Source organism: Homalodisca vitripennis, chromosome 5 (assembly GCF_021130785.1).
Source record: "Homalodisca vitripennis isolate AUS2020 chromosome 5, UT_GWSS_2.1, whole genome shotgun sequence".
Classification (NCBI taxonomy): Eukaryota; Metazoa; Arthropoda; class Insecta; order Hemiptera; family Cicadellidae; genus Homalodisca; species Homalodisca vitripennis.
Genome location: NC_060211.1, coordinates 179,001,478 through 179,016,850, shown reverse-complemented (window position 1 = coordinate 179,016,850; position 15,373 = coordinate 179,001,478). Strand labels below are relative to the sequence as shown.

The 15,373-nt window shown below is 36.1% G+C and overlaps 1 protein-coding gene across 3 annotated transcripts in view; it reads right to left on the bottom strand.

The window, feature by feature from the left end:
- LOC124363249 (motile sperm domain-containing protein 1-like) overlaps positions 1 to 14,960 on the bottom strand; it is a 30,784-nt gene extending 15,824 nt beyond the window's left edge. Inside the window, exons 1-4 of one of the 3 annotated variants that reach the window (XM_046818430.1) lie at positions 14,661 to 14,960; positions 8,169 to 8,344; positions 2,780 to 2,943; positions 231 to 372 (exon numbers count right to left, since the gene is read on the bottom strand). In XM_046818430.1, coding sequence (XP_046674386.1) covers positions 231 to 372; positions 2,780 to 2,943; positions 8,169 to 8,313 — 451 coding nt within the window. In that variant the 5' untranslated portion in view covers positions 8,314 to 8,344; positions 14,661 to 14,960. The remainder of the gene's footprint in view (positions 1 to 230; positions 373 to 2,779; positions 2,944 to 8,168; positions 8,345 to 14,660) is intronic. The other 2 variants (XM_046818429.1, XM_046818428.1) reach the window with 2 other exon arrangements.
- Between the last annotated feature and the right edge of the window lie 413 nt (positions 14,961 to 15,373).

Sequence of the window (15,373 nt, the reverse complement as noted above, 5' to 3'; positions counted from 1 at the left end):
CATCACGTTCCAGCAACCCAGTGGCTGAGGAAGACAAGTATGATGATACAACTCACCAGGCCTATTACTGAGACTGTACTGCTGCAGAGGGTGCTTGGAGGATGGAGAGGGAGGCAGGGTTCCAAACTCTTGGTCAGGAGTTGAGCACTCAGGCTCCCCAGGTACAAGAGTGGCCGTCACATCCCGGCGACCCAGTGGTTGAGGAAGACAAGTATGATGATACAACTCACCAGGCCTATTACTGAGACTGTACTGCTGCAGAGGGCGGTTGGAGGATGGAGAGGGAGGCAGGGTCTCAAACTCTTGGTCCGGAGTTGAGCGCTCAGGCTCCCCAGATACGAGAGTGGCCGTCACGTCCCTGCGACCCAGTGGCTGTAACAATACCACAAACTATTACAGTTTTGTTTTGAAAAGTTAATACTGCATATTATTTTATGTTTGTTTCTAAAAGATTAATAAAAAACTAAAGTAGTTTATACCACATACACACATACACACACAAATCCATAGAAGAAGAACATACACCCATACAATTTTGATAACTTACAATAAACAGATATAAGTCAATAAATTTTAAAATAAGATATACTAGCAACCTATTTTAGCGTTAACATTAACATAAAACAAATTATCATACATATAAGATAGAAATATATAAACTATCGTAAAATTGAAACATCAGAAGAAAAAAAATTGTTCCCTTTGACGGCTGGCTGGTCCATCCTGTCATATCAGACACGTTGTTATGATATGTGGAAGATTTAACATTTATGTTTTAATTTTTTGAAATCATAGCTACGCTCGATAATTATTTCGCTTGAATAGTAAAGTCATTGATTTTTCCACATTCACTTTTCACTGCACTTCATACTTGACGAAAACATGTAAATGTATTATTGTATAGCAGCTGTGTCCACGCGGACGCATCGCTCACTCAAGTAGGAGAGAGACAGATGTTCCACGCTCCTGCTTGCACTTCAAGCCTTAAATGGAATGCCTCAGAGTGAGGTAACGCCACATGACATCATGTTTTTTGGTGCGTGCAGCCGGCTCCTTCGAATTATAAGACGTTGTCATGTAAATAAAGTAATTTCTTTAGACCAAATACCACAGAATACATTAAATCCTAATATCAAAAACAAGAAGATTGTTATGCAAAGTAAGTTTACAACACCTTGAGATATAAAGTGAATTTAGATCAGATGGTGACTTTACAATATTGGAATTTATTCTTTTGAATCATGACAATATGAGACAGAAGAACCTTTTTAGTCAAAAAATGTATTAAAAACACAAAGTTAATCAACATTTGAGTTATTAAATACAGTCATACATTTTATTATTTGTGTTAAATTGGTAAATCTTGATTTTTGTAAAAGAACAGAATAGAAATTTTCTAGATGATGACCACTCGAATATTGGATGGCAACCAGAACTCTCAGATCTTAAAGGATTAACATTGCCAGTATTAAATCCACACTAAACCGACAAGGATGATTGGAAGATCAATAAGTGTCAATGGAACACAAAGTAAAACTGGATTTGAACTCAAGTAAGATCTACCCAATTTATGATTCCAAATCTTTCAAAATTCAAACCTATTTTTTTGTATAAATTCAAACCTAACACGTCCCAAAACCTTTTCTATGTTGGATATATTTTTTTATATGCCTATGTATAATTCAGTATAATTCATGAAACCCTGTTTCCCACATGTGACAAATAAACTCAATAATATTTATTTATATTAATAGCTAATTAAGCAAGGGCAAAGAACGAGTTAATAAATAAATAAAGCAAAAGAAAAATTAACAAAACTATAAAACGAAAAATATAACATAAACAATTAATGTAATTATATAATTTATTTTTATATGAATATTTTTAATTATATTTGTGTAAAATTGAAATTAAAGGGGTTTTATGTGTGTGGAAATAGGAATCCCGGGGATGATGAACTGCAAGGCTCACCCTGCACGTCCAACTTTGGGTGGGACGACGGCACGGTGAGGTGGACTACTAACTCACCCAATTCCTCAATGGACATGGGTATTCCAAGCTTACATGTTTTGTATGGAAAACCAGGTCACTGGACTGCATTTATTGTCCGGGCGCGTTCCGACAAAGCGGAACACACTAGATCGGCACACAGTCTAGACCTTAACACTTCAAAGGCCAGATCGGCACGAGCCCTGTGGGCTTCGGTTAAAATTAGACCTGATCTGAAGTAATGTTACAAACAGTTTCCAGGTTACAACCCTGAAGTATAAATAAGGTTTTTAGTGGGTATTCACGTCTTTTATGAGAGTCCCACACTATAGACTGGCCTCCTGTGTGTTTAAATGCATTTTCTTACCTCCCCTTCAAATAGAAAAAAAAGAAAAGTTATTTCTAATATTTATAAATACCAAAGTCCAAAAATATAAACATACATATATTAGTCTAAAATTCAATTTTGCAAAAACAAATAATATAATTATTTTACAATAATCAGAAACAAATGTTACAATTGTTTGAATTTGTATTTGAAAAATTACTTTAAGACTACTGTTTTACTCCTATTAATATGAAAACTGCATCATTCTTTTATTAATTTAATTTACCCAAACATCATAATGTTTTGATGCATCACAATTAACAGAATAAAGATTTAAAACAGTCCCTATAATTTCTAGTAACAAGTGAAACCAGGCTCCTTCCTCAATTCTATTTCAAGAAAAAATCTGAACATACTTCTGACTTATATAAGAAAAGCTGAGTGCTGTTGTAAACCGTCTACCTGTTTAGAGAGGAAGTCAAACATCTGTATGCGAAACTTGTCCGGAACTTGACAGTTGGCTAAGCTGACAGAAGAGTGTCTTATCACAATATCAATGAAACATTTGGCTTTGATTGAGCCCTCTGGATCCACAACACTGTATTTCTTCGGGCTTGTGCACATGACTGGAACAGAACGCAACAACTAAATCAAGAATAATTCTCTCTATATAACCAAATATCTTAATATCTTTGTACTAGTACTAGTAATAATATTGAATAGAAATAAAATATCACAAACATTTACAAATCAACGAATAACAAAACCGGTTTATATTAAGAATGTTATGCTAGTAAAGGTGTTTAATAATAATTTGAAATAACTAACAAATATTTACGAAACATTGAATTATAGAATAAATAAGAATATAAATTTATACATTAATAACAAACACTAAAATAATTAAAAGATATTAAAACCAAATTTATAGGGCAATTTATCCTATATTTAACATGGCAATAAATTCCTTTACCTCTACAATTTCCAACATAGTGAAGGCTAACTCGCCAGTAAGAAGAATAGGCTACTCTCTGTTTCCTAAATGGTTTTCACCTATCTTAAGAAACTTAATAAGGTGTAAGGTCTTAGCTGCTTAGGATTATCGCCAGCATATACAAAGGGTTGAGGCTGGAATTCCCAACAACTTCCGTTTTTTTGGAGTCATGTCAATTCCACAATCAACTCTTCTTCTGTGCCCTCTCAGATTGTTCACAATGGAGTCGTTGCTGAGGAGCCTCTTGCAATGTGTGAAGCATTCAAGGACTTCTTCTCCTCGGTTTTTGTTTTTCTTCCATGGAGGTCTTTGTTCCAAGCAGATATGACCATCTCGGCGATGGAGTTGCTTATGAGTTCACCCCTGAAGAAGTATTGGAGAAGCTTAGAAACCTTGACGACAAAAAGGGCTGGGGCCCTGATGAGATTCCACCAGGTGTACTTAAGTACGCAGAAGCATTTTTGCTAGTCCAGTTTGCCACATATTTCATACTTCTCTTGCAATGGGAATTTTTCCTGAGGCGTTCAAAGCAGCCTATGTGGTCCCCATTCATAAATCACCTCTACAGGCCCATTTCTATCCTCTTAACTCTGTCCAAAGTTTTTGAAGATCTATTTCTTGATCGAGTAAGATTTAAGATTGCTCAGTTAACCTGTCCTCAGCAACACGGTATCTCACCAAGAAGGTCGACTTTATCAAACTTAATGTTACTTCAGACTCAGGTGCAAAGGGCTTTTGCTAACAGTAGATACAATATATTTAGACTTTTCCAAGGCCAAGGACACTGTTGGCCATGCCTTGTTACTCAAAAAGACCTCTGCACTTGGCTTTGATAACACTTCAATTCGTTGGCTGTCGAGTAACCTCTCCGAGCGCAGGCTTGTTGTGAGGTTTGCTGGTTCACTATCCTCTGAGTTCTTCTCACTTTCTGGTGTTCTCCATGGCTCTATCATTGGACCGTATCTTTTCGCACTCTTCATAAACGATCTTCCTCTGAATATCAACAGTGACTACCTAATGTTTGCGGATGATGTCAAGTTATTCTCACAAATTACTCATGTTTCGCACTATGAATCACTTCAAAATAGTCTTCATAGTGTATAAGAATAGTGCTTAACAAACAAAATGTCACTAAATGCCCAGAAATGTCAATCCATATCATTTTACCGTTGTACTTCGCCTATAATATACAATTATTTGTTACAAGGAGTAACCATCGCCAGAGTGAGTGAGGTGAGAGATCTTGGAATTATTCTGACACAGAATTTTAGCCCTGAGGCTCACGTTCATAACATCGTTCAGAAACGTGCAGTGCTACCAACTTAAATGCTTCTACTCTATTTCTCACGTATTATACCATCAGTTTTTGTTATCTTTGCTGCTAATTTTTTATCTATATGTAATATCTATATTCTTTGTTATTTTATACCATAGTTTATCATGTTATTATTGCTTGTTATAGTTACTGCTTTACTGTTATAGTTGCTGTTTTGAAACATTGATACATATATTCTTGTTATATTATACTATAGTTTTTATGTTATTTCTATTGTTATAGTTTATTTATTGTTACTTTTTTTCTGTTAGTGTTGTTACTGTCTTAAAACATTTATATATATTCTTGTTATATTATGTCCTGCCATAGTTTATTATGTTAGTATTATTTTTCAGCCATCCACATGTTTTGTTTGTAGAAAATCTTGTTTAGATTTAGTTCTTCATAAGTTATAAGTTAATTATATGAATCATGAATATAAAATGGAGAAGTGTGTAGACTTGGTGGTAGCCAGGTTGTCTTAGTGGTAACAGTGCATTGTAAGTGTAATACAGTGTTATTATAAGCTCTGAAAAGGCTACGACTATTTAGTAGTACCAAAGACCAATAATAGAAGTAGACTGCTGACCCGTACAGGGGAAGTGTGCAGAATTGGTGGTACCCAAGTTGTCTTAGTGTTAACAGTGCATTGTAAGTGTCATACAGTGTTATTATAAGCTCTGAAAAGGCTACGACTATTTAGTAGTACCAAAGACCAATAATAGAAGTAGACTGCTGACCCGTACAGGGGAAGTGTGCAGAATTGGTGGTACCCAAGTTGTCTTAGTGTTAACAGTGCATTGTAAGTGTCATACAGTGTTATTATAAGCTCTGAAAAGGCTACGACTATTTAGTAGTACCAAAGACCAATAATAGAAGTAGACTGCTGACCCGTACAGGGGAAGTGTGCAGAATTGGTGGTATCCAAGTTGTCTTAGTGTTAACAGTGCATTGTAAGTGTCATACAGTGTTATTATAAGCTCTGAAAAGGCTACGACTATTTAGTAGTACCAAAGACCAATAATAGAAGTAGACTGCTGACCCGTACAGGGGAAGTGTGCAGAATTGGTGGTACCCCCAAGTTGTCTTAGTGTTAACAGTGCATTGTAAGTGTCATACAGTGTTATTATAAGCTCTGAAAAGGCTACGACTATTTAGTAGTACCAAAGACCAATAATAGAAGTAGACTGCTGACCCGTACAGGGGAAGTGTGCAGACTTGATTTCAGCTAATTTCAATCAAGAATCAGTTACTTGTTGTCCAATGAACATTCAATTTACTAAGTCAAATAAGCCTATCTATTAAATTAGACTACAGAGTAAATGAAGTAAATAATACAATATAAAAATTACATACATATATTATGCTCAATGTAAATGTCAACATTTTGTCGAACAAATCATTTAATAAATTAAAATAAACATTAATAAATTATTAACATACAAACCAAATAAAGTATAAAGTACTGGACACACTATATATTAACATTTCTTCAACTGTGTTTAACATTTTTTTAACATGTATATCTATGAGCATTTGATAACTTATTAAAAGGTTTAAGGGTTTATACTAATACATATTTTGAGTACGTTCGTAACAGCAGATCACCGACGAAATGAGCAGTGTACTCTCTCGCAATCGTGCAGGAGACCAGTGACATGTGGCCGTACTGTCCAATCAGAGCATCACCAATAATTGTCCTGTTGTCAAATGTGAACAATCAGTAGTTTTTATAGCTGGCCTGATCAAGTTCATGTACTGATATCTGTTACTACAGTACAGCGTCAATTATCCGAAAGTCGGTTAACCGAAAGCCAAATTCCACAGAAATTTTACAATTCGTTAGACCCATTCGACTCGGGCCATATATTATGATTATTAAGGTCCTATTGTCACCGGATAGTAGATAGCGCTGTGTGCTCTTGGGCATGCCTACCACTTGTTCCTTTGCATTGTTGGTATCGGTTATATTGTTGAAAATCATTGAAAAGTGCATATTCTTTGATAAATATACTGCATCAATAAACATTGTGTGATATATCGGCAGTGTGATTTATAGGATCTATATAATCTACATTGGCATGCCATTGAACACTCAGCGCCGCTCACGGATTAGTTGAACACATTCATGAGTGGCTAGAGTGTGATAAGGGTGATCCTGGCTATGAACTGTTGACAGATGACGACGTAATAGCGCAAGTACAAGAGCCTAAAGATGACACTGATTAAGACGATGATCAAGATTATGACGTCTCTGTTGAAAAAGGTCCAACCAATGAAGAAGCCTTCCAGTGCTCTGAGACTGGTATTAACACATTCATTGCGGGTGACGAGCATGCTCGTCATGCGAAAATGGTGCGCCGGGCGGTGGACGAGCGAGCTCGGCATACGGCAGCTGTTTTTATATTGTCTCAGTGTGAGCTGAGCAGTTGCCCGGGAAGGCTGTAACACTCATAGTGAGGTGTGCCTGTTCGGTGTTTTGGTGCGATTCGTTGCCGGTTCGCCATTTTTGTTTGTTGTGTATGCTTTGCGATATTGTGTGAGTGGAATATAGTGTCTGTTGACTGTGTAAGTGTACGTACTCATAATGGAGGAAGACGATAATGTTATTGACGATATTTTTCATCTGATGAAGACAATGAGTCAAGTTCAAACAGTTCTAGGGATGGTGAAGGCGGCGTCCCCCACCCCAATACGTGTAATTGATGTACTATCTACGTGTCATTCATGTACTATATACGTGTAATTCGCAAGTTTTTGTGCCGAAACCTAGTGCGCTGCGAGCACATACAACATGGGGACCGAAACCCGGGGCAGATGACGAGCAGACTCGGCACGGGCATGACTTCACCCGTTCCGCCCAACAAAGCTTCCAGGATACCTTGGACAACCCTTTCAGCTATCCTGACTCTGTTTTGGATAAGTAAAAAACAAAAAAATTCCTGCATTTTCTGTCACCGGTAATTTTGTCATCCGCAGTGAATGTGTTAAATGGTTGGAACAGCAAGATGAATGTGATGCTAAGCAGCTGCTGTCAATGCCAATGAGTCTTAACAGCATAAAAATGGGTATCAAGCAAATAAACATGTTCAAATTTTTGTTTTAGGTTAATTTTGTTCGGTTTTATCATACGTATCTAATTTTGGGTTGTTCACATATTTTTTACTTTCATGTGAGATTAAAAGGTGCTATTTTGTGTTCTAGTCCAAAAAAGTATTTTTTCTGTCCCACCCATTTTCCTAACATTAACAAAAAATTAGACTTTTTAAAGTGATGTTCAAGTATATGACATACTCATTAATAGTATTAAAAAAATGTTCAATTTTATTAATAACATGCTAAAATGTCCTCTCCATTACCCAACCTATAAAGGGTAATAGGATTTCAAACATTTGCCATTGTTATACGTTGTGATGAACATATAACGATGGGAAATGTACGAAACCCAATTATTCTTTTCAATCCCTCCATTGTTGATAAAAAATATGATTATAGTTATTCAATATTAATTTAATTTAAGAGCTAGAGCAAACGCAACTTACCTTTGAAGCGTACAGCAAACTCATAAGGATTATACAATGTTAGGGTTTGCTTGTGCGTAGTCGGGTCTTCCAGGTAGAAAGTGACTGTGTGAGGAAAAACGAATATTGGAACTTTTCCATCTCCACTTGACACTGCTCCCTGCATACCATCCAAGCACAGGTCCACCAGAACACTGCTATAAAGTACAATAAAGATTATAGGTCTACTTGTGCGTAGTCAGGTCTTCCAGGTAGAAAGTGACTGTGTGAGGAAAAACGAATATTGGAACTTTTCCATCTCCACTTGTCACTGCTCCCTGCATACCATCCAAGCACAGGTCCACCAGAACACTGCTATAAAGTACAATAAAGATTATAGGTCTACTTGTGCGTAGTCAGGTCTTCCAGGTAGAAAGTGGCTGTGTGAGGAAACACGAATATTGGAACTTTTCCATCTCCACTTCAACAATCCACCTCTCCACAAGAGTTAGTAGAGTAAGAATCACAAGATTCCACTGGAAAAAGAAATTTTCTCCAAATGGCTGCACAAATTCCTGTAAAAACATAGCGTCCTTTTCTTATACAGTAGAACTCCCATTATCCGAATTAATTGGGACTAAAAAAGTAAAGTAAAGAATGTCTTATTTTACCAGGCAAAGTTAGGGCTAAGAAGCCCTCTCTAACACTTAACCTGGGGACCAACGGCTTAAAGGTGACTTCCGAACCACCACCAATGGCCGGGCAGGCGGGCCGCTTGCAAGGACAGGATCACTCAGCGGTCACCTGTCCAAGCAGCAGCCACTCTCGGCATTGCAGTATCTTGCGATAACCGCCGTACCCACTACACTGCGCCATTGGCGCAGGGACTAGACCTGATCCGGATAATTAGATTTTTATCAAAAAAAGGCTAGTTAAAAAAATTTAAACAAAACATAATAAAGAACATTTACAGTATTTATTATGAAAAAACAAAATCAATGACAATGATTACATAACCTAATATTGACAAATAATACTAAATCACAGTAAATTACATTATGCTTTTAACATACCATGCAGTCAGGTGTTTTGCTACCTTAAATCGAATCCGCACCGCCAAGTCTCGCATCCATTTGACCGTAAGCAATTGCACATGTCACACTCTGGTTGCCACTCTATCCATTTTAGTGCCTGTCTAGGCGTGTAAATGCCTCACTCGCTTGCATTCTCTGCACTGCACTTGGAACATCCAGGAATGTTTAAGATGATATTACTGATTTCTTCAACCATAACTTTATCATTTTCCTCTTCTTTGTCTTCTTTTTTGGTGCTGTTTTTCTTACTTTTCTTTCAGTAGCTCCTCTTTAGTTAAATTCTTTTCAATTTGTTCTAAGCCCTCTTCAGTTTTGTCGCCTTAACCATACTCCACGCCTTCACCTCCATGTATTAGCATTTTTTAAATTAATCTTTAAAATTAATAGCCTTCTTCATCTTCATTTTTTATCAACAGTTTGATAATCAATTGCCTCCTGTAACGTTTCATTATTTCAATAACCGGCTGGTTCATTGGCTGGAACAAACTCGTTACATTTAGTGGCAAACACATGCTCGAAATCATCTATCTTCTCTGACTAGCAGGTTTTCAATGGGGTGGGTAGGTGCATTATCAAGAAGTAACAAGTAACAGCACCTTGTTTCCTTTTTTTCCTGATGTTTTTTAACTTCAGATATGAACACTTCATCAAACTACTCCGTAAATAAAGCAACAGTCATCCAAGCCTTTTTTGTAGACTACAGGAAGTTTTTTGGATTTTCCTATCATGAGTAGGTGTGATCTGTGATTTCCCATTGAGTCAGCACAATTAGGCTAGTCACACGTTAGTAGTCATCTTTGCTAACTTAGTGATCAGGAACACTTGATTCTTGATTGGAAGCCAACATTATTTACGACAAGGCTTTCCAATGTAGGTCCGATTTTTGTGTTGTATACAAACTCAGGGTCATAAGAAGTTAATTTAATTTTAAAAGTTCCAGTGACGTTTTCAGCAGCTTTAGGGTCTGGCTTTACAATTCTGTAGCCACTCACTCATCCTCGCTTTATATGAACCCAAACCTTCATTTTCTCAGGAAAAAGCACGGATTTTTCACAAGTAATCAGTTCAGGCCAGAGGGTTCCCCAATGTTTGCTGCTGCATGAACCACTTAAACAATGCTTCTTCCAGGAGTTCTTTATTCTATGCTGTTTTCATAGACTTCCTCGAGATCTTCATTCTCGAGGACGGATACAAAGTTTACAATGGAGAATTTTTATTTTTTAATGTCCGCTATTTTTGATGCTCCCACTTTGTGCACCTCGGCTAAATGTTAACCCACGACACTTTTGTCCAACTGCTCGATAATTGTAATTTTATTGACCAACGATAACACAACACGTGTACTCTTACAACTCATCGTAGTACAGCACATGAGAATCAACACTAAGGAACACCAGAGTCAATTCACCCTATTGCAGGTTGAAGAAGCACTGGCCGACTGACTTAATAGCGAGTGTGACAGTAGCAGGGTGGTAAGACAGTGTGTCATCGCAATTTTTACTGTTCAAATTTAAGGTGTTAAAAAACAGCACGTAGGATAGTTGAAACACTTCATGCACTGTTATGAAAATACCCACTATGAGCAGACAGTTTCAAATTATATTTTTCTTCTTCTGTTACCTTCAGTTGTATTTGTAGATAAGTCATTCATGGTTTAATGAACAATGTGTGTCCTACTTCCTATTACTATTACATGCTATTACATGTTTCAACAAATTCAAGGACTCGCCCATCAATCAGTTTATTTATAGAAACACAAATATGATAATTTAACGTGCATGGAATTACTTATCCTGATTGGTTAAATTTAGTTGCATATTTCATTTAAAGAACCAAATTTTGCTCCCTCTCCTAGTGAGTGCAAAATGTAAAATTTTGTGCCGTGAGTGCACTTTAAAATAAAATATTATTATTGTGTCAGAATTTACAGAAAAGACGTTACTTTTTTACTTCATAATGGGATTTAAAATTCTTGATGTATTTCTAGAGTAGCAGACACTGTTGGCCAATGCCCAGCCATATAATATAATATATAATATGGTTTGATAAGTTTGCAATTAGTGATCATCCTTATGGAGTTATCAATTTTACTGATAGGTAGGCTACTAGGTATCTTCAGGAATGTCTTTCATTCACTGCCATCAGCGTGGGGAAGCACTGAAGGTGCAACAGCTCTCGCCGATGACCAAAGGCATTACTGACAACCCATTCAACTACTAGTTCTTTTTATAAGGGTTTACAAAGAGTTTCTGCCTTTCCAAAATTTATTTGTTTTCTGATTTTTATTTACTTTTTAAGTACTGCTTTTGTAAAAGCAATGGTATCAGTGAGGGTAATGGCCGGAGTAGCCAATCAAAATTTCTAAATTATTAACGTATTCTGCTCATCCTCCTGAACAAATATATATATATATATATATATATGGTTTTTGGGATGTGAAAATCATAAATAACTATGTTTTTTAATATTGAAATGTAAATGTAAATGTAAATTTTTGGTTACATAATTATGTGTACTGTGCCTCTTATTATGTATGATTTTCAGCATTATCTGCTCCTGATAGCTTATCCGAGTGTTCTGAGGTCTAAACAGCTTAATACAGCAGCAACAAGCGTTCCGTGAAGTAGCCGTCACAGCCTCATAGATAACCATGGAGTCCATTATTCACGTTATTTTTATATGATCGATTGGTTTTGACAATTATTTATGTGAGGAGTAAAATATTAAGAAATATTATAATAATAAGAAACTCCATTTCCTTTATTCCCTTTACTTCCATTATTCCTTTTTAATTAACGTGTTTTTTCAGAGTGAGAATTTGAGTTTGTCATGTAATCGTGTGATTTTTTTAAATTGAGAAAAACTATTTTAAGTGGCCAGAAGCTACCACATGGTATGTAAGTAGATAGTACGTACATACAAAATTATATAGGTAATGGTTACATTAGTTTCACTTATTTATTAAACTTTATATTTGTTTTTTACACTATGTATTTAGTTTGGTTCAATTTGTTTGCATTATTTTCATATTTATTTTTCTCTACACTGGTAATGAAATTCGTATTATTAACATATTACAATTGTCCTGCTGAACAAAACAATAGAAAGTTTTAGGGGATAAAAATGACAAATAATGAAGTTTATTTAAAAGTGAAACTACTTTTTTCCAAGTTTGTAGAAATTTATGGTTACGTGAGTTTACAATATTTATTTTGCCAAGTTGCGTTTCCTAGCACCAAAGGTGCAGCTATAGCCTGTGCTGATAACCATAGGCACTTGTGTCAGGCTGACAAAACTTTTGTTCTTAGATGGTCTAAATTAACAAAATATTGGGTAGAGTACGATAAGCGGACCCGGTTTTTTATATCGAAATTGGCAAACGATATTACTTAATCATAACCATCGATATAATCAATCGATACTGATTAATTATTTTGAACTATTAACTTAAATAATCTATATCAACAGCTGTAAACACTCAAAATACACGTGGGATAATATTTCAATTTTACATAAGTATTTCTGATTAATAGAAATGGCAGTCAATTTTATAAAACTATACGACGTTGCTTTTTAGTGGTTTCATGTTGGACTCGTACCGAAAACCCCATTATGTGAAATTTGTGGGAAAGAAACAACTGTAACTGTGAGAGGAGTAAATATGGTCGTCTTCAGTTTTCCTAATGTTGGTTATAATAATTTGTTTGACCACTGTAAATATTAAATTCATATTTTAATTTAAAAACATATGATTGTTATTGAGGACTATAGGTACTTTTATATCGATTAATAGTCTAGGATTTGAGATGCGAATATTAGGTATCGATGACTATATTCTTTGATATAAAAAACCGGGTCCGCTTATTGTACCCCACCCTAATATTCTATAACCTCGTTATCGTACCAGTAAGATTAAACGCCGGGGCGGCAAATCACGAATTTGACGTTACCAACGTATTCTGCTCACCCTCCTGAACAAAAAATATATATAGTACTATGGGGTGCAAATGACAAATAACATGATTTTAGGGGGTATATTGATAAGTGGTTAAGTTCCTAATGTTTTAATGTTCAGTTTGTGTGCTGTGTCTGGATAATCTGTTTACTTGAATATTATCTGCGGCCGGGACTGATAGCAGCCTGATAACGTACCTGTTATCTGAGTTCTCCGGGGCATGGGTCAGTTCTACACAAGATATCGTGTTCAGTAGGTCGGATTGAGTGAGTGCGTTTACAATGATGAATCAACCATCCACTAGTTCAACCAACCCTAGTGAATTGTGTGTGTCTGAGTGTTTCGCAGGGCACGTAAAGAGTTTACGTTTTAACCGAAACGAAATTATCTCTTTTTTAATTGAACATGGAATTTAAAAAAATGAGTAGGCCTATGTGTTCGTCATGCGGTCGAGTGGTGTCTTTAAACCGGGAGACTTTGTCGTTTCGTTGTGATAGACGACTTTTTTGTTGCTGCTGCTCAGCTGTATCCGCCAACACACTAATGGTATGTGTTCTCTGATCCATCTATATATTTGAGTTTTTCATGATTTATTTAGTTTTTTAACTTTACATAATTGCCTTTGCATTATATTTCAATTTATATTTTTGATCAGCCCCTCTAGTATTTTATATTTTACTGATAGGTACTATCTCGAGGGATGTTTTTCTTTTATTGACATCAGCGCGGGGCAGCACCGAACCCCGCCGCGCTGATGGCCGGAGGCACTCGTAATTAATTTTTTTCTCGAAATTAAGAAAAACATTATTTATTTTGATCAAAATTCTGCTCATTTCTGTATTATTTTTCATTTACGTTTGCAAAGATGGCGGCGCAACCGATGACGTCATCACGAGGTTCAATCATTGGCCACAAAAGGTCACGTACGCTAGATGTGGATGTAGAACATGGAGATATTACTGAAAAGTTATTTAATTTTTCATTTTCTAGAACTGCGTTATTTCTCATTTCCACCCCATCAAACCTTATACTTTTTTGTTCTATATGACGATTCCAATAAGTTTTTAACGCAAAACTCGTATTTTTCCGCCCCGGCCGTTAATATGATAATTACCCTCGTTATTTGTCATATGCTCACCCCTTGAAATTCCCACACCCCTTGATAGCACTAGGTTAATAACGCGAAACACCTCTTTTGCCAATCCGACTGTTGAGCTCACAATTTTTAAGGCAATAAATATTTTGAAGAGGTTAAAGTAAACATGTAGACCTCTATTTACCAAAACTTTCTGAAAACAACTTATAGTCTAATCACCTCAGAAACAACACGTGTAGGCTTAGTACTATGTCTTACAACAAACTCCTATGTAAACAACTTCATAAAAATCAAAGATAGGAAATCTACCATAATATTACAAAGAGATGAAGTTGAAAATAAATATAAATATAGTAATATTATTACACAATAAGAACGCATAGGCCTACCTTGTCCTTGAATACGAGCTTTGCTTTGTTTTCGTACTTGCTAATTAATGATAGTCATGTATATGGCATCAAAAACGAAAAAATAAAGTGTAAAAAGTAATCACTAACTATTTAGAAAAATGCAATTAAGTTCATTGAGATTTGGACTAAAATTTGAACTGTTTAGTAAAAAAATTTTAAATTAAAGATCACTGTTTGTCCAGAATACAGACGATATCCGTCTTTGTTGTGCTCCACAGCTGGAATTCTGACGTCTAACAGCTGGTTAAATAAAACGGTAAATAGCAACATTAGCGCTGTAAACGGTAAGAGTATGAACCACACACTGTTCGAGAACAAAGTATTTGCGCGGCTTTGGACTCTGTGCAACTGCAAACTCACAAAGACCGGACCAACGAACTATACTACTGGAACGCGCACTGCTCATAAGCCACATGTTGTGTTTTCCGGTCGCACACAGCTGTGCTTTGCGGGTGTATCCATAGACTTGCAGGCGCTTAAAGTAGGCAAGAACTCACCGAGTTGAGCGGCGATCGACGGGACGATACTTTTACATAAAAAAGCAAAGTAGGAAAATGTAGAGAGAACATTTAATACAAATTTTTAGCTTTTGCAGATGATCTGACAGTCCTATCAATAACGGAACTGAAAAATGAGATAGGCATAGAAAGAACTTCATGAAATAGCCAAGAAAACTGGGCTTCAAATATCAT